The sequence below is a fragment of the Vanessa tameamea genome, chromosome 2 (assembly GCF_037043105.1).
Source record: "Vanessa tameamea isolate UH-Manoa-2023 chromosome 2, ilVanTame1 primary haplotype, whole genome shotgun sequence".
In the NCBI taxonomy this organism is placed as follows: domain Eukaryota; kingdom Metazoa; phylum Arthropoda; class Insecta; order Lepidoptera; family Nymphalidae; genus Vanessa; species Vanessa tameamea.
Genome location: NC_087310.1, coordinates 11962487 through 11990220, shown reverse-complemented (window position 1 = coordinate 11990220; position 27734 = coordinate 11962487). Strand labels below are relative to the sequence as shown.

Below are 27734 nucleotides of genomic sequence, written 5' to 3'. Positions count from 1 at the left end.
AACCTTTTGTATAACGCGTATGTAAGGTCCAGTTTGGAATTTGGAATTGTTTGGAATCCACTATATTCAAAGTATATTATGGCTATCGAAAAAGTACAGAATAAATTTATTAGTAGATTAACGCGTAAATTTGGGTCCAATTCCATTAATAAACTTAATATTTTGTCGCTTGAGAAACGCAACGCAAACGCAGAGAATGCAAAGATCAGGATTTTCTTTATAAAATTATAAATAACTATATCGACTCAATGTACTTAGTTAACAACATTAATATCAAGTGTTCACATGCCTCTGCCCGTTCAAAACAAATCTTTTATGTGCCGATATGTAAAACTAACTATTCCAAAAATCGCTTTTTGGTAAGAGCATGTGCTAATTATAATAAATATTATAGTAATGTTGATATATTTAACGTAAATCTGTTTAAGTTCTTACGAGTCTTAAAAAACATGATTTATCATTAATATTATTTTGTTTCTTTTGTTTTTTTTTTGTTAATCTTAGAATTCATGTTTAATAACCTTATTTAATATACTATGATAATATTTTACTTTTATTACTTGTCTTTTAGTTCACTCCATGTTTTAATGCAACAGTGGAAATGTTTTTTGGCATATGTTAGAATTATTTTGGTATTAATTGTATGTATTATACTATGCTGTATGTTTCCCTAAAATAAATAAAATAAAAAATAAAAATATGATACTAAAAACAAGCTAAACAGGCATATTCGTTTTATCGCCTCACTAATGAACGGTGAAGCTGGTGAATAATCCTATTAATAAGGTATTTTGATATTCTTTAAACGAAGACAAAACATTGTGTTCATATTTCGATAAAATGTATACATATATATGATATATAAAATATTTATTTACTTAGTAAACATTGGAATACTCATACGAGTATGGAGACCACAGATGACACCATCTGAACATCTTAATAGTCTATTAAGTTTGTGTTAGTTGTTATAATTGTAGCGGATAATGACCAAATCTGTCTCAGTTAAGCCTAATGGCGACATAGCACTTCTAAGTTTAGCGGCAAATACAGCTTGATGAGAAATTTATATTAATTTTCCGAGTCGACGCCCGCCGGTGGATGCTTCACGCTAGTGGAATTTCATTAAGAGCACCGAATGAATTTGAATACCTGGAAATATTGAAGCGGTAACCCACTAACCTCTCTGTTTATGCACGAAATGTTGTCTTTGAGGAAACATATTTATTTGTATCCTCACATATACATGCATAGAGTTTGTGTTAAATCAGTAAAACTAACATTTTAGATAATTTGAAGCTACTTTTGTTTTGTTAAATATATTTAAATTAAGTTTAACAACATATACTTTGTGATGATAAAAATATAAATGATAAAATATACTTCCTGGATACAAAGAGAAGTGTGATTATCGTCGTATCGAGAGCGTATCAACACGAGTACAGTTGATACGCCCCGAGTCACTCTGGCGCCCGTGACGTCATCGCCCGGAGTCTCCCTAACACGGAGATAAACACGACCCCAGCGTCTTGTTTACCTCTAGTGCCCTTAACTTTGCGTGATCATGTCCCCTATTCCCTTCGTTATAATATTCAAACGTATATTTTTGTCTCTTTTTATGTCGTGTTTATTCATTTCCCTCGATGACGGCACGGCGAAGATGACTGACGAATAAAATGTCCACATTTGGATGGACGATGTTGAGGAAGGCTAGCATTAAGTCTGCCAGTCTTTGCGATGACTCGCCCACAAATTGATTAATGTTATTTAATGTATTTCGTGTTACTATATAAGTAGATATTGGATTACATCATTTCGCGATTCAGAAATATAAATTAATCGAACTAAATAAATATATATATCTTTTCGATTTTTGTAATTGTTCATACTGTCCGATTTGATTTGTTTATTACACTCGAAAACAGCGAGTAATTTTCAATAAATCTGTCGACAACGAACATTTCTTAATTAACTATTTCTTATTTGTTTTGATTAGTTATATACACTGTAATAACTATCTTAGATTCACGATACAGTATAATATAGTCATATTTTAAAGCATTTCTAAACAAATTTATTGATAAAGCAAATAAAGCAAATTAACTTTATACTTTACGTTATTAAGGAAAGTATATTGAAAATTTTAATCATATAAAATATAACGGCACAAAATATTTCGATATACTTTATGCAAGTAAGCTCATATAATCACTTTTGAATCGTCATCTAACTATGCCATGTGATCTGCACATTGCTATAATTACCATCTTGCTTGTAGGCGTTTACGTCGTGGTTAGTGGTGGTACGGGTGGTAGAGGTAGTAGTGGTCTCACTAGCTTTTAAAGTAAATGTATTTGTAGTAAGAGATAAATATTTGCGGTAACTATTCACACTCGATATTATGTTTAATAGTAAGGTCTATACAGAATATGCAATAACTATGTTTGAGTAATATAAAGCTGAATAACTATATAAAGCGGAAAAATATTAAATGTTTATAATTTGTCTGATTCAAAACAAACCGAATATGGGCATCGCAACAAAATTTACACGGTTGCATTTCAAGGTGGTCGCAGCGTAACTTTTAATTTTTATTAAATAACAGCATATATTTACTTAGTGGCAGGGCTTTGTGTAAACCAGTCAGGATAGGTACCGTCCACTCATCAGATATTCTAGCGCCAAGCAGTAATACTTAGTATTGTTGTGTTACCGTTTGGAGGGTGTATCAGCCAGTGTTGCTATAGACACAAGGGACGTCTTAACTCCCATTGTTGTATTGGCGATGTAAGGATTGGTTAAAATTTCTTATGGCGCCTACTATGTTTATGGGCAGTGGTGACCCATTATCTCGTCCGCCTACCAATGTTATAAGATATATATCATTTGATAAACCCTTTAATAAAATTCACATAATTGTGAATTGAAAGTGCTATTTTAATTTTTTTTTACATTACATTAACAGCCTGTAAATTTCCCAATGCTGGGCTAAGGCCTCATATCACTTTGAGGAGATGGTTTGGAGCATATTCCATCACGCTGCTCCAATGCGGGTTGGTGGATACACATGTGGCAGAATTTCGTTGAAATTAGACACGTGCAGGTTTCCTCACGATGTTTTCCTTCACCGCCGAGAACGAGATGAATTATAAACGCAAATTAAGCACATGGAAATTCAGTGGTGCTTGCCAGCGTTTGAACCCGTAATCATCGGTTAAGATGCACGCGTTCTAACCACTGGGCCATCTCGGCTATTTTAAAATATTCTAGATTATTTACAAGTGAATTGTATATCAATTCAAAAAGAATCTGTATATACAATTATACATACAGATTTTCTTACTACATACTGTATAAATATTTTGTTATGATAATAATAAAATCGCTATAGTAGTTATCTAATCGTCCGGCGCTAAATAAAGGTCTTTGACATTGAATATTGTTTATTATTCTGGTCTTGTCCGCATTGATAATAGTGTCTACGAGGGACATCAGTGTGCGAAAGTGAGAGCAGTTGTTAGCGATCGTGATTGGGTTCCTGAACTTCAAATCTTACCATTAAATATAACTTTGTTGAATGTTATTTCTATAAACTAGAGATGCGACGTATTTACGATTGTTACTATTTGGCCTAATCAAATTTGACTCAAAAATTAAAAGTAAAGTTTTTAAATGTCTTTAAATGTCCCACTGCTGGGCTTAGGCCTTCTCTTCCTTTGCGGAGAAGGTTTTGTAGCTTTTTCCACTACGCTACTCCAATGCGGGTTGGTGGATAGCCAAATCAATTTCGGCTAATAATAGTGGTCAGTTTTGTATTTGAAATCTACCAGTCATGATAAGTAATAAGTAGTTATTCAATATTCGTTGGAAACATACGTTGGAATATGAGAAAAAAGGCAATCTTCCTCATATATACATGCTTCTGAAAGTAGATTGTCACTATATAAATTTATATTCTTTAAATTCTTATGTATTAGATAAACTGTGCCTATATTATTCGGTGACAAAATCGCTGTACCAAGAAATGAATATATGAATATTTTTATCACCGAAAAATAACTATAAGTGACATACATAATTAATTTAGTAAATTTATTATCGTTTGTTTTTCAATCGTATTTATTTAATTTTACAATCAGGGTTTATATACTATTATATATAATCAAAGGTTAATCAAAATATATTATGTTTGTTTTAATTAAAACCTGTAAGAGATGGAATATGTCATACTGTTCTCCCTATTCACGTAACGAGCTGTGTTAACTTCAGCATCTCCTAAGTTGATATTGTCTCCGTGTGTAAACTATTATGAGACGCTTCAGAGACCTCTTGAATAGGTTTGCCAACCGTCATCCTTTTCAAGGACTCTTATTCATAAAAGTTCTTGAAGCCGTTGAGGGAGCTCCCTCGGAACTCTGAACAATCGTTACACTATTGTGGATTTCAACATGTTTGTACGTTTCTAAAAACTGTTCTTTTATCATGTGATATAAACATACGTTTGTAACAATGAGCGATGGTCTCATAAGTCTGGTTGCTTTTTAGTATTGAATTTGTATGAATGATAAAAGTAAAAAGTGCAAGCTTATGATTAAATTATAAATGAGTTTGTTCGTGCGGAAGTTGTTAAATATAGAGATTGTACTTTTAGTATATACAAACATGGAGGTGGACAAATATATTTTGTTGTAGATATTTATACGCTACTTTGATGCATCGAACTATTATAAACATTTTGTATATATTAATCAGTGTGCCTTTGTATTCTATATTTACAGCATGATATTTCGAGTAAGTCGAAAATTAGTCGAGTTATTGTTGATACTTGCGTAGAGGTCGTAGTTTCGCGTAGATGAACCAAAGTTAAGTGCGAGTCGTATGTGATCATTACTTACAAAATTTAGAAGATATTGCATAGCGTGCCGGTCAGTAGTTAGTTATTTATATTTTAACTTCTAGTTATTTATTAGAAAACACGGTCCAAGCTATATTCATACCAAATTTTATTAGATCGGTTTTTCGGTTTATTTACCAAAACTAAATTTAGAGATGTTAAGTGACGATCACCACCGCCAACTCTCACTATTTTTTTGGTGGTGACCACTTATTATAAACATTTGTGCTATATGAAATATAAACCATTCTTTACATCGCCAATGCGCTCCCAACCTTTGGAACTAAGTTGTTATGTCCCTCACTAACCCTCCAACCAGATTACAACAATACTAAGTATTGCTGTTTTGCGGCAGTATACCTCATGAGTATAAACTAATCTAACCTACCCAGACGGGCTTCTACTAAGTCAACCACCAAGTAAATATGTCTTAACAGTTATTATAAAATTCTTCTTTAAATTTTTTATTGTCTTGAATTATATATTTATATGATAACAGTAGTGTAACTTATATAATAATGTCACCCTATAAACCTTCATTCTCAGACACGGTAATCTTTTGGGGTGCGATATTGATCTGGTACTTTACTACGAAGATGTAATACTTGGCGATGTTAGATTATTGCTTTTCAAGATTATGACGTCTACCTTCCGAATTGGAAAAGTTATTGCCGATGTCTATAAAGGTCGTTGTAGCGTTAAACATGTGTTGATAACTTTCTATATTAAAATAAGCTTTGATTGTACTGAAACTATCTACTCGTTAAAAAAACCTGGTTTCACGTTTCAACTATTTTTTATTTTATATATATATATTGTATGGAAATAAATTAATACTAATTTTGTGTTTTTTTTTTCGTGTATTATATTATTGTATCGTGTAAAAGGTTTATTACATACTATATGTACGTTTACGTACTATATGTACGTTTTACAAGTATTATTTCTGAATATAATATCAAAATTTAATTTTAAACTAGTTAAAAATATTTGCTTATGAAAACGAATACCTTACACAAGAAGGATGACTTTGTAGAGTTGGAAACTTGCTGTTATAAGTTTACGTTTCCAAACACTTATTAAAACTGAAAGTTATATACGAAGCTATATCATAGTGTATGCTTTTATTAATTAATTGCACCGCTTTCTATTTAATATTAATCTTTACCTATATGCTTATATTATTGCATTCTGTGTATATTTCATAAAATGTGTTGTCGTCTATGGCAGAAAGGTTTTAATTTAAAATAAATATGACACAAAATAAAACCGACTAAAATTTATATTTAGAATAAAATTATTTGTGAGCAAATTTCTACCAAACAAAATTTCTAAAGGTCGTTTATGAAATGAAAATTGAATTTACGAGATAAACTCTGCTCGGATAAACACGCTATATTTTTCATTTTTGTGTTCAAGAGAAATCTAATTCATACCTTTATCTGTTAACCTTTATAAATTTCAACCTGAATGTAATTTGCACTTAAATCGTTAATTTAAATTAATATAGTATCATTAAGAAGTAATTTTGCATATAAACAATTTAAGTTTATTTATTTTACTCTTGTTTTGCCGGCATTTGGATGTAGATAATAAACAATAATATATTGTTAAAACATACGTTTTAAGCATTATTATTTTTTCTTCTTCAGAAAAGGTGTATGAGTGTATTTATTTGTGTATTAAATTAAGAACACCGAGAATTTATCGATTGCATGAAGTTTAAATATTACGAAACGTAGCGAAAGACTGTATTTCAATTTTTTTTTCATTTTTGTGCGCTATAAATTACGAAACGATTGTCTTTCCAAATTTTAAGTTTATCTTATATCGTTATTTTATAGTTTACCTATATAGTTACGAGCAAAACCGGTATACCAGTCATTCAGTCAAAATATTACGTTTTAAGTGAATTGTAATGATTATTTTAGCATAATTATCATTATAATAATATATCGCATAATAAGTGGCAATTCTAGTTAATGTTAAGTGGTTTAAACTTTAAATGGTATCCTATCTAGTCTAGTCTAAACTATTTATAATATACTATATCTATGTAGAGTTTTGAGTTATTATTATTGCGACTTCAAGTCGAACGTTGAGCGCGTAATATATTTTGTATTTCTTAAACATGAATATATTTACCGTTGTCCGATATCCAGCGCGAAAATCGACATTTAAATTGTGACTATTACTACAGTATATACGTATATTGAGGCGTGTATGAAGTGTGAACTACTTATTATGCTAAATATAGACTTTTTTGCTAACTAAACCTTACGTAACCTCTGATATCTGACCTGACCTTTGTTACGGTATCAGGTTCTTGTAGCGAGCTCGGTCCTAAAAATTCACTGGGTTAAAATATGTAGAACATATCACTCCGCGAATTAATTATTTTCGTTGGACGATATTATTTTTAGCGGAGTTGTTCAAACTGCTTAAAATTTTACTACAATTTTCATATCAATAGAATTTAATGTTTATATGTAAGTGAGTTTTTCCATTAAAAATGATTAATATTGTTATATTTTAATCGTGATTATAGCAATCACAGTTTCTTTAACAGAGTAAATCTATCGATGTAGTAAATATTATGTTTGTATTTTTCTATTATTTCCTTTGAAAGAGAAGATTTTGTTTACATATTTACCCACAAACAAAGATATGTGGGTAAATATGTGAACAAAATTTTCATATACATGTGGTAGTTCAATCTAGTCCTCGCCGCAACAATGTGTGGAGCTCTCACGATGTATGTCAAAGTTTTATCTTTACATTACGGTTTAGTTTGATCCCTCCACAGAAGCTACAAATAATTGTATTCGTTTGTATTTACGAGGTAAATATTAAGGTTTCTTTTACGAATGCTAAAAAAAACTATTCATATAAATGTTTCCACGAAATATCATGAACTTATTTATGATTGGCTGTTAATCTTAAGCACAGTTCAATTAACAATTTCTTTTTTATAAAAGATTTATTTGTGAAATCCGAATTTATAACATAATGAGGTACGGTGTCAGTCAAAATTTTATATTAGTAAACGGTATCGAAATGCCCGAGGAAAAGAATAATTTGAAAAAGGTATGAACGCGGTTGAAAACCGCATATCATAATATGATATAAAACAGCCATATGTACATCGTTAAATAACAAGAGTTCGCTTTCGGTTACGAATACTGGACACGTAGGTATATTATAAATACCACTGTATCTACGAAGCCCAAATAAATTTGTTATCCGTTTTTCGCAGCGTCCGAATGACATAGCATTTGCGCTAATGGAGATCTAGTGGCGATTCGGCCTAATTTTAGGCGTATCGTGTATCCCAATGATTCTGTAGTTTACAGGGTAAAGCAGCAATTTTCCGGTCTGCCGAATCTCGTTATATTCTCATTCACTTTGGCAAAGTTTAATTCACTACAACTCTGATGTACAATTATATTTATTTCATGTATATCTCTGCATATATAACAAATATAACGTCGAAAGATTTTATCATCCGTATTAAAATTGCGCCTGTCACAACTATCGTACCGTATGCCTTACGACTTTTGCAATTGGCGTCATAAAACATTCTGGCGCGGGGTGTTTCGGTTTTAAAACTGGGTGTTTTGGTGTCATTGCTTTGCAATTTTGATGAATAAGTATCTGGCAAACCGCCAACGGGTACTATTCAATGGCGAGTTTTGTGGACTCTTCCGGCGTCCTGTCGTCGCGTCACTGCGCGCTCCTTATGCATTTACGACTATTGTATCTTTACCCACAAAAGCTATAAACAACATAGAATTAGACGCTAGATTAAAAACTGTTATCCTTTTATAGTTGACTTAAACTCGTGAATAGATTTAAGAGCTTATATTAAGCAAAGTTAACAGATTTCAGATGCCAAAGTATCATCTATACTTAATAAAAAAAAAAGTTTTCGTTAATTTTCTAGCCGGTAAAATATTTGGTTCGCAGTAAGTAAATTACCAGTTACTTATTTCGGATCTTTAAACAGACCGACGATGGTAGCTTATGGTTAATTATAAGAAAACTTCACTTAAATGAAGTATATTCAGACTAGGAAAGACTAAAATGTTTTGCTTAAATGCAAAGTAATAGAACTTAATTCCGGTTCTTTGAACTGCCCATTTGGTGTAGGTAGTTGTTATAAATATATTTTCGTTCTTTTCATGGTTACATTAAATTGGAAATTATAGTTCGGTGTATTGTAATCGAATAACCATTAAGGGCATTAGATGTTCTACTTAAGGGGATTAAAATACAAAAGGCGGGTGTCTGACCTTCCCTTAACTACGGTAACTGGAATTAATCCCTCGTACACGGTTTGTTTTTAATACCTCTTCTATTTTATTTAATATTACAATAATGAAACCCTTAACACTTTTTTTTTCTCGGTATTGTTTAATTAAATCAGATATATTGTATTTTATTGAAGTAATATGTTGTAAATGTTGTATTTTAAATATGTATTTGTTTCATAAAAATGAATGGGAAAATAATGGCTCCTATATGCATCAAGCTTAAAGCAATTGACTTGGCATGGCTTTCTCAAAATAGATAGTCAAATTTTGAACCTTGTTTTATAATAGAAATACAGCTGAAGTTTACTATTCATGTTAATAATATGCAATTGTAAAGCGATGCCGGAACTTAAATTGAAATTGTTGCCCAATTTTACGTAACAACGCCCTCGTATTACAGAGGGAAATAGAATATTATGATATGTTACTTATGTAACCTACTTTTTAAAAGAACACGAGAGTATTATATGTATGAAGGGCTGCTATTATTGCAATTTAATTAATTACTGATAAATCAATTCGCAGCTTTGGTTGCGAAAATATAATAATTTTAATATTTTTTGCTAACTCGCCTACTCTTTGTGTTTAAGTAAGTATTTTGTTAATAACTCCATAATAGCGTCATATATGGAATCTTGAAATAGACATGAATTGCCTTCTCAATAAAACAGTTACACTAAAATATGTAATAAATAATAAAGTGTGTATATAATCGCAATCGGTCAAGTCTTTCAGAAGTAAATCGAACAGCAGGACTAAATACAGGACATAATTGTCTCACTGTTTGACAAAGGCTATTGTTGCTGTTAACGAGATAGTTTGTAGCGTATACCACCACCTTAATGACATATATATATGTACCAGCTGTTACCTGCGGCTTCGCTCGCGTGGAATATGAATATATTTACAAATTAACTTAAACTATTACGTATATTTAAGAACTCTTTGTATACCACATTGTAGAATATCCAGAAACTCTTAAATGCGAATCAACTCATTTTTAATCGGTAGCCCTAAAATAAAATTTCATGCTTCTAACTTAAAAAATGACAGACTTCCAGACTAACCTGTATTAATGTTAACCCAATTTCCCTCCTTAGGCGTAAAATATCCAGAAACGCTTAAATACGTATCTAAGTACTCATTTTTGATCAGTATCCCAAAAATAAAGTTTCATGTTTCTAGCTTAAAAAATTCCAGACGAACGTTCAACCCCTATTTCACCCATTTAGGGGTAGAATATCCAAAATTCCCTCCTGAGTGGGTGTCATGATATGTTAGTTTATAAGTGTACAGCCTAAAATATAAGTTTTATGCTTCTAGTTCTAAAAATTCTAAACATGACAATACTTTCAACAACTTACAACCTTTCATCCGCCTTTTCAATTCTTTACAGCACTTTTTTCCAAATAAAAAGTAGCCTATGTCCTTTCTCAGGCTTTAGACTATTTGTGTACCAAATTTCATTTAAATCGGTCAAGTAGTTTTGGCGCGTAAGCGAGACAGACAGACAGACAGAGTTATTTTCGTATTTATAATATTAGTATGGAAATATGGATATATGTAAAATTATGCCATTTTTATTAACGTATTTTCAAAATAAATATTAAAATTTAATTTCGCTTATTCTGTCAGTTATATAATTTTAAAACGTTCAAAGATAATAATTTTAATAACTGTATAAATAACAACTACGGGAACTACGTGCTTTAATGACAACGACGTGTTTAATTAATTATTTTTTTATGTAAATACTGCTATACTCGTAAAATTGTTACTGTCCTTTATTTAAGCTATTCGTGTCTCGGGTCGTGACACTAACGACTACTTACAAGGTAAAGAAAACCTGCAAAGAGCACTTTCGTCGTCCTTACGGGCTGAATATATTATGCACACTATGAGTAAGTAATTAAAATGTATGGAGATAATTAATGTTAAGTACATTTTAAGTGTTATCTGTTTGTTGTTAGAAATAAACTTTCATTTCGAGTCGGACTTTCGAAAAGGGGGTAATGCAGGAGGAAAATTTCGAGAAACACATTTTACATTTCTTTTAATATTTTTTTAAATATTATTTTTCATTTATAATTAAATATAGTATAAAAAAAATTAACCTCTAAATGAACTCATTTTTCTATGAGTACTTTTTCTACCACTAAACAGCTCTATTTGGTATTGTTGTGTTCCCGTTTGTAGGGACTCACCCTTCATGTAGAGATCCAGTATAATTAGAGGCAACATAACTTCATGTGTCTTCATGTTCCTAGGCGCATTGGCGATGTAAGCGCTAATATAATATATCACTTAACATCACATCGTCCAAATGTCAGTTACCTACCTATTATAAATTTTGATCGATAACTCGAAAAAAAATAATGTATTTGGATTTGAACTTAAGTATGAGATCTATAATTGATAACTGTGGAAATACGTTATTGAAACGAACTATAATTTTCGTTTTTGAATTATAATAAGGTATTTATTCTTTAATTGTTTTCAAATACTTAAGATTATGAAAAATAAAAATAAGAAAGATACGTAACTATTCAAACAAATCGAATACTTTCAATGCAGAATCCGTTATAAATTATCTCTAAACTGTTATCTCTAAACTAAACTAATTCGAAATGATCAAACAATCCCTAAATACCCTATTGTTTTTTGTCACGCTGCAATATTGCCAAAATACTGATATTACTAAATTATATTTATCAATAAGGTCTTCCAAATATTCGTTTTAATATTCATGTATTAAAATATTCCAAAATCGTATAGATGAGAAAATATTTACATTTTTTGAAAAAGTTCCAAAAGTTTTACCATAAATATGAAATTAAGGGTGAAACTTTTTTCTTTCATTCTCCGATAGGTTCCTTGTGAAGTTTAATAATATTTGTTTGACCCTTATTTATTGTATTTCTTATTTGTGGTTATTCTGTAATATTTCTCTCATATATTATCTATAAGAATAGGGAAATTAAATACAAACTCTTACTGAAAATAATTTCAATAAGCAACCGATCTAAAAGTTAGGATGATGTTATTAACAAGTTGTGATGTAGTTTCGTATGTAAAGAAAACGTACGTGGGAAATAAGTACCGCGCAAACTTCGCCTCTTACAGTTTACTGATTTTATCGATATGATATAATTTAAACTTGTATCGTTTGAGACTACATTAAGCATCGTATTATATATATTTTATATATTATTATAAATTTATAGCGAAGCCTATTGTCAAAGCAAAGGCTCTAACAGAACGATGTAGAGCGTAACGTACCACGTAATACATCTGACTTAATCACTTATCTATATTCCACGAACGACGGATGAACTAAGCAGTCCTCAATCAATTACTCAGTCTAGACATTTTGGACAGTCACTGAGTTCTGCTGAACTAAGTTCGTCGGATTGCACTTTCCTCGAAATGTATTACGGATTAAGGACATTATTATATCTAAGATATTTCGTAATTATATCGTAGCTCAACTGAAATACAGTGTGATACTTTTACAAAAACGTATTTATCACCAAACGATTTATGCCCTATATTCCGTTTTATGTAGAAAACAATAAGATTTAAATAATACCTACTCGTAGTTATCGCCTAATGTAAGGTACATTCACTCTGTAGGGGCTCGCTCATCAGTTATTTTTCCGCTAAACACCATCATTCTTAAAATTTTTGTTATTTCTTAATGAATATATTTTTATGGTATTGACGGTCTTTATATGTAGATCGCGTCAAGACGTGTTCAGTAGTTACGTTCCTGTTTGAAGTTCAAGTTATATAATGTGAAGGACATTCACGAGGACCATAACAATTTACACCTTATTGTCTGGCATGTATCGACGTTGGAAGGAATAATTTGTAACGCTGAAAGTGCTAGTGCCTATTGGCAAACATGACCATATACTGTCTGGTAGTTAGACTAACTGCTTAAATAAACATAAAAGTCAATATGGGCCCCATGTTGATGATAAGTTAGCTTCCAACAGTTAGGCGTACCATAACGATTTAAGCAACGCTTTTATCTCTTATAATGCACGTTTTAATGAGCAGAGGTAATCTTATCTCAGGCATTTGTATCAAATATGAAATCTAAGAGTATTCCCTGAAAATTCTATTCAAATGCTAAGAATATTTTAGCTGACTAAACAAAAGTTATATATCTATAGTAATATTATAAATACGGAGTATCTCTGCCTGTTCATTGCTCTTTTGCGACCAAACCACTGGACCCAATTTGAAATTTGGTATGAAGCAAACACACTTAGGAAGTACCTACATAAGCTTTTTATGACAAACAGCTAATGACCAACCCCTAAAACGCGAGCGAAGACGCGGGCGACAACTAGTTTTATATATATTTGTTCTAAATAAGTCATCCATAGTAAAGAGTTTCTAAATTAAATAATACAATCTTTTAATTTATCTGATAATATATGCTAGGCACAGATAAACCTATTTCAGTGAGTTAAAATAATTGGCGGCTTTGTATTCTTGTGTGTTAATTTTGTTTGTCATACTGAGCCGTTTCATAAAGACATTATGTAACCTATTTCGTTACATAAAAATTTGGTAAGATATATACATTATACCTAAATATTTTATTCTCATGGTAACGATACTAACATTGGTTTTACTTCTAATAGTACATGTAATTATTTACTGATTATAAAATAGGAGATGAACAAATCAGTAATAAATCGGTAATAGGAATGATTCGATTATCTCTGCGTCGGAAAATATGAGTTGTTACAAAGCGGATGTTGTACTTAAACTAACGCATATACCTATTCGTATAGAAATGCTGCAAAATCTTGCTAGTTAATAGTATAGAAAAACTGAAGAGTGGGAGGCGCCTACTGAACTCAGACGGATACTCTACTACGTATTTTTTTTTAACTAACCTTGGCCTACTATTTAAATTGTATGTGCTATGTTATACAGCCTCTATAATGAATTAATTAATTATAAATCAGCACGTTAAAAAGTATTTTATCAATGTCTGTGGTAAAATTTGTAATTCAAAATTATTACATTAATAGACACTGTATTTTATGAACATATATTTATAATTCTCGTAAAAAGTAAGTATTTCAAAATATGCAAGTGTAATAAACAAAATAAATATAAGGTTTCCGTTTTGCTTAGAAGATTTTTAGAAGAAATGAATATAACCGTTCAGCGGTCGAGCTAATAACAAAAGGGCGGGGAGGGGTTCGCTGTCCGGATTACAGGAAATAGCACAATAGCTTTTCCCATACAAAAGTCTTTAATATCTTCGTTATTTCTACTACGAGTAGTATTTAAGTCTCTTCGCTTTCTCTATCAGCGGTAAAGTACAAATTATAATCGTACTGTTTCCATTGCGGGTGGTTCTACGACTCGAGGTTTTATTTAAATATATATCTAAATAATTGAAGAAAAAAAAACAGTTACGTTATTATAGTAATTAATTTAGTTTTAAGTTTATTTTAGGAATGATACTCTCGATTTGTCGTATGTGTTTGTCGTACGTATTATATTAATTATTAATATAAAAATATAGCCTTATACTAAAACCTACGTATTATAATAATATTTTTAAATTAACAAAAGATTAAATCAAATTACATAGCAAACATTATTCGTTAAATAATTTTCATTTTAAAACTCGTTAGGTATAAAATAAAAATGGGCAAAGCATTTTTTTAATAGAATTGTATAATTTGTTTTAATATACTTTTGATATGTGTGCTTCCTAGTGCAGTTGTTAGTAGGAAAATTTGCTGCCACGTTTTTATAATTGTGATAAAATTGTCGGAAGTTTTGAAGTAGATAACTATTAACACTCTATTTCAGTTTTTAAAATAAACCATCTCGCGTTGTATGAAACGGTAAAAACGCTTACTACAATTACAGCTATGAATAATTTTATACTGCAAAAATATGATGTCTCTAACTGTTTATAATGAGATAAAGTAAAATTAGTAGGTACTTTTATTGTAAACACACTTTGTAGTTATAGTCATGACTAATATAATATTAGCTAATTAAATTTAAAAAACAATCAAGCGCATTACGATTTTTACGGTAATTTAATTTGCATTTAAATGCAAATAAAAAAAAAAATATTTATACATATTTCGCATTAAGCCTTAATGCGAAATATGTTTAAATATTTTTTATTGTTGTGTACGTATATTTAATTTAATACAACGATAAAGTTTTGTACAGCGTTTGGGTTGCGTTACATTAACTTCGCTTCGGACCGACCAAACATATTGTATTGTATTAAACCCGAGAAATATAATATTTAATTAGAAAATAATGTTTCATTTACATAAAGTGCCGTCTGTTTTTGAGTTAGGTATCCGTGTTGTTTAAATTGATTGTTTACATTAATCATAGAAAAAAATTAAATTTAAATATAATTTTACTACTATTTTTTTATGATATAGGTAGGCGGATGAGCAAATGGACCTATACCTGATCGTAAGCGTAAGGTCACCACCAGTAGACAATGGCGTTGTAAGAAATCGACTTACACAATGCGCCATCAATCTTGGTAACTAAGATGTTATGTCCCTTGTGTCTGTAGTAACATTGGCTCACTCACCCTTCAAACCGGGACACAACAATACTGAGTACTGCTGTTTGGCAGTAGAATATCTGGTGAGTGGGTGGTACCTACACAGACGGACTTGCACAAAATCTTATCACCAAGGATTTACAGATTTAAATCGCTTTAACAGTGTCTTTATAATATCTAATATAATCTCGGTTTAATAAATCAAATGAATTCAAACGTGTGACCTTGGCCTAAACGCCGACAATGTTGTTGCACATGATGCATTTGTGTCGGTACAAGCACGATTTCACAACCATGACGAAGCGGAAAACATTTATCATAACAATCAGCATTGAAAATGTCTTCAAGCTAAATGGCCTTTTACTTAAATAAAATTGTTTATTATATTCCATCTACAATTAACTTATCTGTTATTCTCAAACGGCAAAATATATTTTTAATGTTTGTAAGGTGAGTTATTCGTTGTAATTATAGGTACAGCAATTACCGTAGTCCCGTGGTGTAAGAAGTGCACAAGAACGAGCGGGGCCGCGGGGCCGCGGGGCCACTTAACAGGTTGCCGATTCACTATTGAAAATAACATATAGTATATCTTTATACACTAACATGGCATATAAATAAAAACATGCCTTAAAATAATATTTACCTATATTTCAAATAACAAAACTGATATTATTAATAAAAACGTTTAATATAAACGTTACAAGTGCCAGTGATAACCTCGACCTTAATTAAATTGAAAAATGACCCTTGTATGAAATATTCGGACGTAAAATAATTGAATTACTCGACGGGACGGGTAATTTTTATAAATATAAACGAAACATTTAACGCATATTGTAAATTTATACGACTATGTCTCTTACGAATCTTGATGTATATTTATTTTACAAGATTTAATTATTATTTGTAATATTCCTACACGTAACTGATTAAGATAGTTTTGTAAACAAATCCAAGTAATCGTTATTGTTAAAAGTTTTATTTTTATTGACGTATCGATTTAAAAAATTACATGTTAGTTTTAAATTAGATTATTGTTTAATAAGCTGGTATCACCGACTTTATCTGCAGCTAGTCGAGTAACGCATTTAACTCTAGAAATATTATAATAGTATTATTCTACAAAATTTCCAAAGAAAAATTGCATCACGAATATAATTGTTAAACTTTAAATTTTAATAAATACCTAAAAAAATGAACAGTTCCTCCTAAGATTATTGCTGTTTAGGATTGAAGCCTCCTCTTGAGTATAGTAATCCTATACCAGTATGATCAGAATGCTTGTTTCATTATAATACAGAATACATTTTCTTCTTCTAGGAAACAACCAAAGACGTTCGCATTCGATCACTGTTTCTATTCACTGGATCCCACGCTGCCCAACTTCGCCTCTCAGAAGACAGTTTTCGAATGTCTAGGTCGAGATATTCTGGACAACGCTTTCGAAGGATACAATGCCTGCATCTTCGCGTATGGACAGACAGGTTTGTTATAAACTATTTAAATACAATGCATGAATGTAGCCGTCATTCAAAAAATATTCAGTAATAATAACCCATGCCTCACTACTGAATATATTCTTAGAGATAAAGAAACCCAGCTCATTTCAGTATTAATGATGTTGGTATGACCCAACTCAGACCTGTATGTGTTTCAAAAATACGCTTATATATGAGATATTCGCGTATTATTCGCGTTGCTATGTCTCGGTATGCCACAACTTATAACTTACGTATTTCAGGTTATGCATTATTATTTGTGTTTTTATTTCAAATCAAAAGATAACATATAACTTATGGCATATAATCATGCATACGTAACACGTAAGGTTTCTATTACTAAATATACGTCGTTGCACAATACTCTATTGTAATGGTATTGAATCGTTACGAGTTGTTCGTCGAAAATACGAGTTGTTTATTTCTAAAGAAAATATTTGGACGCAAAAAAATAATGATGATTTTTTAAGCTAATTATTTCCTCTACAAAGATGTGTAAAAGAACACCGGTCAGTAGATTAATTAAATTAGTAATTTCCGGAATTAATAACATAATGATGAGCATGTTGTAATAAAAATAATCGTTTTGTAGCTTAGTTTTTCCACGGTAAAAGTTTATTAATATATAGAAAAAAACTCGAGAACATACCAATTTATTCGACATAACTGATAGCCTCGTAGCTAAGCGAATTTCGCTGTTAGTAACCCCGAGTATGTACGAAAACGTATAGAGCCAATCCAATCGGACTATATTTTACTCCTGTAACGAGACATCGCTTTGCCGTTGGCTTCCGAGATTGTGACGTGTGCCGGATGTTAAACCTAGTTCTAGCTGCGAGATATTTAAGGACGTAGGTGTTGATGCTGCCAGTTACTGTAATTGGATGTGATGTTTAAGTGCAGCCTGATATTAGGACTGGTTTTCGTGGTTAAATTGCATTTAGAGTATTGAGTTCACTTTGATTTAATATTCACAGGTATATGTGAAAAACACTAGAACATCATAATATACGGTCTCAATAATACATACTAATAAATTAATATATGACATACATAGTTCATTTGAAGTTTTATTTGTTTTTTATAATTATATTTTGTTTCTACAAATTCTATTAATCAAAATAGCTCTCTTTGCCGATCAATGTAAATCAAAATGATGTATCTGTATGATATATATTACTTTACTCTAGTATTCCTAGTACTCGATAAAAATATTACAATTTTAGTATGCGGTTTACTGTTGCCATTATTTCCCAGAGTCGGTAGATTTCGGCGGCTGAATTTATTAGTATTTACCATATCCCTAAAAATATCGATTTTCAAATGACATTTGTATGTACGAATTTTGCATATATATATACAAACGCACTTTTTTTTTTATTTTCAACCTAAAATTTGGTTCAAGTGATAAGCTTATTTATATTTAATTAGCTGATACATAAAACGTTTCTATCATAATATCTATATTGAACGCCATACTTTTTTCTGGCAACTTCAACAACCGTCGTTTTATTATTTGCTTAATGAATTATACACTTAAACCTACCTCACGAATCACTGCGTCCATTACTGCAAACTTTTGAGATTATCATGAATAGATGCGGCGGGATGACTGTATTTAGTAATATGTAGTGATTTAATTCAATAAACTCTAATAAATTATTTCATAAACATTGTCTAGTTTGCACCTATTTAGTTCGCTCGTGTGACTCACGGGAGCAATAACCCTGTTTGAGAAGATTACGCCTAGAAGACGGTGGGTATCATGTGTTGACTTGCCAAGTCTCCGATCAGCAAATAGGTGCATTATACATTATGTATACGTGAATTGAAATACTTCATAGAGATTGTTTCTAGGTTTCAATTACACATTGAAAGTTTATATGTGTGTAATTAAGACGTGGACACATATAACTTGCTCTTACATTTTAAACATTTTTTGTTGCAATCTGTATGTTTTACTTTTCAATTAAATAAAATAAAGATTCGTTATATTAAGTAGGTTCCATACATATAGTATCTGACATTTGTTTATATTATTTTCAATATTTGCTTAAATTTAGAAATTTAAAATTGATAAATATTTCAATTAAATTACAATTTGTTAAAAAAATATTTACCTGTATTCAAATCGATGTAATATATTCAAATTGTGACAAAATATATTTTTTAAATAAGAACAGTCAACAGAGATTAATAATAAAGTATGATTTTAAGGTATTAAAGTTCGGATAATTTGTTTTGTACGTTCTGCATAACTGACGAAACATTTCTATGTTAAGAGATTTATTTGCGGGCGTGGGCCGGCGTTGTGTAATTTTAATCTTGTTTATCGTCCAGTTTGAGAAAATATTTACGTTTTTGCTGGAAAGATTTAGGGATTTTGAATGAAAACCCCAAAGTTAAGTTGCTGAGATTATAACATTTACGTAAGTAGTTCATTCAGGAATAATAAAATATATAAAGTTTCTGCAGGGGAACGAGAGCATTTTCACGCGCGCCTACATTTAAAGCGAGTTAACCTGAATAGATAGAGAGGCATGAAAACATCGCCCAAGGAAAATTTACTTTTTATGTTTCTCACCTTCTTGTCTCGATCTCGAGATTTTACTTTTTTACGTAAAACGTAGATATTCTTTTTGTGAATAGAAACGTGATGACGAAATTTTATACTGCACGTAGGGCTCTTGAAATTATTTGGCGTTGTTCTCGACAGAAACAAAGCCACAAATGACGCCCTCGTTCGGGCCTTTTTGTGTAACCGTCAAAGTCCCGTCAAGTAAGCGGGGCGTTATTAAAAATTCCCTCACGTAAATAAAAAATTGCGAAGGGATGTTACGAGTAGAAAGCGCTGACGGTATAGAATTGATTCCTAAAACAATATGTAACGCGAATTACTTACCAATATGTACAATATATTTATAGATATATATTTTTAAATTTAATATATAAAGGCAGACAAACAGTCTGATAGTAAGTACTGCTATTGCAACTGCAAGATATATTTACCATTATTTTTATCGTACCAACAACTATAGGAAATGAGATGTTATGTCACTATGTGCTATTAAAGACACTGGGTCACTCATCCTTCAAACTGGAACACAGCAATACAAAGTGTTGGGCTGGCAGTAGAATAAGTAGTAGTTACTAGCTCATTTTGTTTTTGGTCTCCAGATTATGTATTTTATTAATAAACGTTTAACGATTATTTAATGTTATTATTATAAATTTATCAGGAAACGTTTGTATAGTTTGTCTTCCTAAATTAACAATCAAACACCTACTCATTTAACTCTAATGGAAATTATTCCACATGTCTTAGTATAGGAAACTTTGATGAAGAAAAATCAAACGAATGTTTACTAATTTCTAAACGATCGTGTGAGCGAGCGAGTTTGTTGGTATCCATGACGTGATTCCTTTGAAGCAGTCCCAATAATACGATAAACTTGTCTGTTTGAAACTACGGTTCAAAATATACGAGTAGCGTTAAAGTCATGATACGTTAAATCTCAATGTCTGCTTTATATCGCCTCACTTGTGATGTTCGTTAAACCCTACCTTGGTTTTATGGCGCTTAAACGTTTTTATCGATGTCGTCTCGTGACAGCGATTCAACAAGAAAATGCCTTTTTAATATTCCATGTAAGTTTTGAAAATGCATTCAACTTTCCTTAGTGTCGTAGATTTATAGCGGGTTCTTAACTTAAGTTGCTTATTACATATCTCAGCACTAAAAACCAGTATTACCTATATTATTTAAATGTTTCGTTATTTGTCAGAAAAAATACTTTTCGAATGAAACAAACTGACCTCATCCTTTATAATAAAACATTAGTTACTTTAATAACATAACTTTATTTATAGATCATTTTTCTGTAAATGCATGAATGCAAATATGACCTGCAATATCTCTAGCTATTTAAAAAAATATCTCATGAAATATTATCTTTTTATGATTCTAAATATGCATTTGTTTTAATTTCATCCGCATTTCTGTAAAAGTATTACGGAGCTTTATAATTACGTGTATGTCATTAGTCTAATGAATGTTTATGTGTGTGTACTTTGTAAGTATAATTTGTTGACACGCGAAACTTATAATAAATAAATCATGCATATTTTTTTTTTCAATATTTTATTTAAATGATAACAGCTATCTAGGTAACATGTTTTTCAGTGATTTTTCATTGATTTCTAGTTATGAAAATGTAGATGTTGGTAGTTAACTTTATATAATGCCTTGATACCCTAAAATAAAGTTTTATTATTAATAAGAGGTTATTTAAAAAATATATAAACAAAGAAGTTTTGTATTTATTTCCGAAAATTACAATATGGTACGTTATGCAGTATATTAAGGTATCGATTATAACGCAGTGTTTATAGTTAAACAGTAGATTTATTTTGTTTAACCTTATTATTACTTGGAAAACAATCTTAAGCTTTTCGAGGTAAATTTATACAAGTAACAGAAGTTTAATCGAACCTATACTAATGTATACTATAATACATTTAATGCCGAGCCTAATTATTACGCCCGCCTTCTTAATTGTTTTCCTCGAAATAATTATTCGTTACTCTTGATACAATAAGGACTTGCAACATCACGATTTGCCCTCCTTCGATACATTTTAGATGAAGGTAAATATAAAAATTATGTTACAGATACTCAGAACTAGGTATTATGTAAATAACAATTCTGTAATAATGTATCGTAAATAATATAAAGGTTAAATAAATTAGTGACAAAAAATTTCATTGTCATTTTCTTAATTTTTAATAAAACTTCGAACTTCCGTTTCATAACTTTAGTTTTTATAACATAAATTTAGTTTGCCCTTTTTTTTTTTTTTTCAAAAGTTCATGTTTCGTTTCAGTCACAAGCTTTTAAAATGAGTTCAGTAAAAACTTTGTTAAAATTTACCGAATATACTAAATATAAATTTTATTTTATACCTCGTATCTTATAATATATTTAAATAAGTATACGTATCGAACACCCGTTGTCGTCAGGTCTGATATATGTATAATTTAACTTTACAACATGAAATTACCTTTAAGTTAATTTCAAGACATATTGTTTCATAAAGCTCGTATAATGTGGAAATTGCCGTTTCGCTCATATCGTTGGGTAAAACTCGTAAATAATTTGTACGTTGAGAGGTGAGACTATATTCGTGGGAAATTGTCTTTTAAGTTTTATTTTCTCTCTCAGTTTAAACTGGAAATTAAAATGGGAAAAAAACACGATAGAAAAATTTACGTGTTTCATTTGATGGAAAATATATTTCTTTTTAATTTTTTTGTACATACATCAAATATTAATTGAAATTCAAAGTAATATTAAACAAAAAATAAGTTTAAGAGTAGCTAGGTTTAATAAAATGTTACTACATTTTAGATAGAGTTTACGCTCAGTTAGCAGTTTTTGTTCCCGTAATACGGTGGAGAAATCGAAAGTGATTTTCCAACGGTTCGCCTGCCCCATTCATTCTTCATTCAACACTCACTCACTCAGGCGGAATAACGAGTCTCAACGCAACAGTTAGTTTTTTTTCCCTTCACCCACGGGTTTTATAACGCTCCGATGCCTAAAGCGCCTATGAATCAAGGTGTATATGCCGTAAAAGGATTTTTTACGTAAACAGACTTTAATTTAGGTCTCGTGAAGCAAAAGAATGGCGCCCGAAACGTCAGCTCAGGTGATATAAAAGTTCTCCGAGGCTTTGCGCTAGAAATTATGGCGGAATATGCTTTCAGAATAATTTGTATGTTACTTAGTGCGGTAATATTCGTCGCGCTTTACACGATATGATTTTAGTTTTCGCCTTAAATATATTAATAATGTCATTGTGAACAAGCTGACTAGACAAACGTCCTGCCTTTGCTATAAACATTCAATTAGAATTTGTATAATTAATGAAAAAGAAAATTTATTTCATAAACGTGGTGTTTATTTTTATATTTTTTTATGATACACAACAGTATTAGTTTAATTTTTTGGCGCGTATTACGACACGGCGATGGCGCCGTGGCTGGCTATGCGAAAAACACGGATTTTCAAGATTTATGACAGTTGTATCAAACGGCTATATTAACGGTGGTTAATTAGAAAAGTTAATATGATTGTTAAGTTTTCTTGAATTTTCTTTCATAAGAACCTTCTCCTGACATTAACAAAGACAATAAAAAGAATTAGCAAAATCGGTCCAGCCGTTCACTCGTGATGACCAAAGGAAATAGGGATTATTTTTATATACATATATAGAAATAACATAATTAGTTTTCCGAATATACAATACAATTTACATACGGAAGAGAAAGAAATAAAAAAATATATATAACTATAACTATTAGTACGGAATTAAAAAAAAACTCAAAAACCCTACCATAGCTTGAAAGACCTTAAATTCGTTCAAACTTCGGTAAAACTGTTAATATTTCTTGCTGATTCCCTATTCAAAGACGAGAGGTTCAACGCGGAAAATTGATTCGAAAAATTCAAAGCTTTTGTGATGTATGAATTGAAACGCTGTTTTATTCATATCGTTAAAATTGACTATGTGATATACCTTCGACATGGGTTTGTTAGGTATCGTTATATGAAAATTAGGTGCTACGTGGAAGGAAAGAAACGACTGACGTTTGGAGTTCGATTAAGATAGGAATAATGCAGTCTTCAAGACAAGTCAAAACTCAGATATATTTTGGAAAGGTAGTCCGTATGTGTTTGTTTTTAATTGATTTTTTATTTATGTAAAATTTTTCATATTTTAAAACACTTGATACTTTGAGCTTGTAACTAGTGTTTTATGCAAATATCTATGTTTATTTCAAATGTAATGATTTTTTTTAATATCTATTTTCATTTTATAGAATTTATATCAGCAAAACTATTTATTTACAAATTAGATCTAAAAAGGCAAAGAAATAACACTTTACTTATAAATTAAAACTAAAAAGATTAAACACTGCTATAGCATCATATATTATAGCAAACTAGATGTCGTCCGCAGTTTCGCTCGCGTTTTATGGTAGGTCCTAGTAGCCTATATATATATATATATATCTCCTACTTTGGAGTTAAACCTTGCTTCATATCAAATTTCATCAAATTCGGATCATTGGCTTGGCCACGAAAGAGCTACAGACAAATTATTGACCATCCTGAATATACCTAAACATATTATATATTACGAATGATAGATACAGCTGTATAGACTAATATAATGGATTATCGAGCTAGATGTTTGTCACAAAGAGAGCCGGACTGATTTAACAGAGGTTTTTAGCTTTGTAATAACCGCATCCGACTAACCTGACCACAATACTGAGTTATGGGCAAAGTTAAATTCAAATATTTTATATAATTATTACTAAGTTTCGTTTACAGTTGTGGGGTGAAAAACTGTTGAATATGTCTTCATGATGAGCATGATAGATACTGCGCGCATTGTGATCAATATTGGTTTTTTTTTTAACTATAATTATGATTCACTTAAAAGAAAAATGTGTGAGACATATAACGATTAATATAATAAAATGTATTTGTCAACTTTGTAGAAAATATTCGTTTCTAATTATCAAGTCTATGTGTCTTGAAAATGTAATTAAGGTAGTGCTTTAATTTTCTCATTTAGGTCGACTGATGTATCCGTACGTAAATGGTTAGATGTGCAAGCGAAACTCTCTCCAATTAGAAGTTTAATTATGTTAGGAAATTCATGGTGACCTTTCGCGTTCCGGATTAATACTGACCGAGAGACAAGAGTTAGTGCATTTTTGTTTAATTAAATGAAGGATAAAGTAAATTGAAACGCGTGGAACTCGGGCCGCGCGTCAGAAGTTAGTAAAAATATTTTCCCGTCAGAAACTTTTCACTCAAACTTGGTCTCATCGCTCCCAAAGAAGTTTCCCTTTAAAACTAGTGTTAGTTGCTTTATATATTTGTCGGATTATCGCTATTTTCGATAGTCTTATCCATAATATATTTCGTATTATATAATGTGGGCTTTATGAGAAGTGTTGGTTCAAATAACAAACAATTGACAATCAAAGATTTTATTTGAAATTACTATTTTATTACGAACACAATTAATTAGAATTACTGAGCACTTAATTACAACACTACGACACTGACTCTAACTTCTTTATTCAAAATACTTCAATTCCACTATGTACAGTCTATACAGAACGCGAGACAGTTTCTTGAAGTGTCCGCCTGACCGAGCAGAACTATCATCCCGGAGGACTTCCACGACGTAGACTCTGTCGAGCTCCAATAGATGGAGCTGGCGTTCCAATAGTTGCGATTATGACTTCATTTCCGACATATTTATATTTAACATTTTCATTTACCTTATATTCGTATATTAAATTTGGATGGATTGGACAGAATTAATGCTGTGTATTACTTAACTTTGGACGATAGGTTTCGCTTCGTTTAGTTTTTTATGGTCAGTGATAATATAATAAATAATCATTTTATTTTTTATTCTTATTCTCTAATTTAATTTACTCATTAATTAAATAAAAGGAGGTTTTGAAATTATTTTTTATATTTTTGTCTGCATAATATGATTATGTAAATGATTCTTCTGTAGATACGTTTGTTATTTATTATTTATATTGTTGAGATTTTTTGTATGTTTTAAGTGGTTCCCTAGATGGATTAGAATTGAAGCCAGGTCAGACAGCTAGGTAATCTATAATAAATAAGCTAAATCTAGACTGATAGATACTCGAGGTAATCCGTAAGCTCTTGCTAGACAGATCAAACAATATCCCCAAGCAGTTTAATGTTATCGACATTTGCGCAAAATGAAACAGTTTTCTACTCTGAGTGCATTATCTTGTCTCGTCGCCGACCTCCCGTCAATTGAATATCAATTTGTTCAAATTGTCTCCACGCTTGAGGGTCCCAAAGAACTTTTAGGGTTATACAAAATTCAACATTGCATTAGCGTATTATAAACTTCGTTACTAAATTCAATTGCTAACATTGCTGGCTAGTTTTTTTTTGCAGTTCCGACGTGATAAAAGGTTTTTTTTAAGACCTGTTGCAATATAATATTTACTCCTGTACGAAAATAAACCATCTCCTTAATTGAAAATTCATTTGCAGACTGCTTATTTGGTTTCATTTTAATTTTGATTGATTGTTTATATTTTGAAGTGCAATATGAACAATTTTTAATTCTATTTACATTTTTATTTTACTAATCTTGATAAACATAATATGTAATATATTATCATAATAAGTATCACAATTATTGATAATATTTGTGGGAGAGCTTTCTCTATGGGTAAAAACAACCCGTTCATTAATTATATCACGCGGCATTATGAGTGGTTGTGTTCCAATGACAGCCAACGAAAATAAAAAAAATACAGATAATATATTGATGACCATAAATGACCATGAATGATTCATTAGTTCCGATTTAGGAACTGTTCCAAATAAAAAAAACTTGCCGAAGTGTAGGAGGAATGTTAAGAATTATGAAAATTTCTTTAGTAAAAGTAACATAAATGTGTAAGTAATTTGAAAATATAACTATTAATATAAAATAGCTACAAAGTAAAACATAGCGTGATCGTAAGGCTTTGTTTTTACTCGAGGTGTCAAGGGGTAGACGGTATAAAGGCAGAGTGAGAAAAATAAAAAGGCCTTTGTCTTATACACTATGAATATAATGAAAAATAACTGCGCCTCTGTAACAGAGATGAGAGATATTGTGCATATTGCGAGGGCCTCGAGAGTCTCGAGAGTTATTTTGGTTTTTGCTTAGTACTTCTACAAGTTTGAAAAACTGTTTTCGGAATGAATAATGTACAAATTTATTAGTATCAAGCTTCAAATATATTATATAGACCTTCTTTTGAAAATGGTAAAAATTCTCCGAAAATATATTTACCTATAACTCTTTAAGCTTTATCTTTTACAAATTTATATGTAAATTGCAATTTAGTCTAAATTTAGGATAAAATAAAAAGGTATGACGTGATTATCACGGGTAAGTTCAGAATAAGTATTTAACAGTATACATTCTGTAAATAACTTTTCCTGTTCAAACTTACATTGAAATGTAAAGGTATATTTATATCGTTTGTGCAGTAAACGAAATGGAGCGAAAACCATGCAGGTTTTCTAAAAATTTATCGGTCCTATTCCAGAATTGACGGTAAATAAATAAACTAAAAATAGAAATAGTTTAAAGTTTTCAGTTTTTTTATATTTATATGTTTTCGCTTTCATTCATAAATCCTTTCTATTTTAACAAATTTAACGTTATATTTTGCATCGGACTTATTATTGTTTGGGTTTTCGAAAATTCACATTCACAGCTAATGGACACTAAAGTATTGTTTAGAATCAAAACTGTGATTCTATAATTACTCTCGTGTACTTTGCCCTATTTACAACAGAACCAAAGTCCCAA

General features: G+C 30.7%; 1 protein-coding gene across 6 annotated transcripts in view; it reads left to right on the top strand.

Moving 5' to 3' along the window:
- Nucleotides 1–27734, top strand: part of LOC113393787 (kinesin-like protein KIF13B) — a 117404-nt gene that overhangs the window by 42099 nt on the left and 47571 nt on the right. For all 6 annotated transcript variants that reach the window (XM_026630842.2, XM_026630838.2, XM_026630841.2 and 3 more), the window contains exon 3: nucleotides 17108–17271. In XM_026630842.2, the coding sequence (XP_026486627.2) occupies nucleotides 17108–17271 (164 nt within the window). The remainder of the gene's footprint in view (nucleotides 1–17107; nucleotides 17272–27734) is intronic.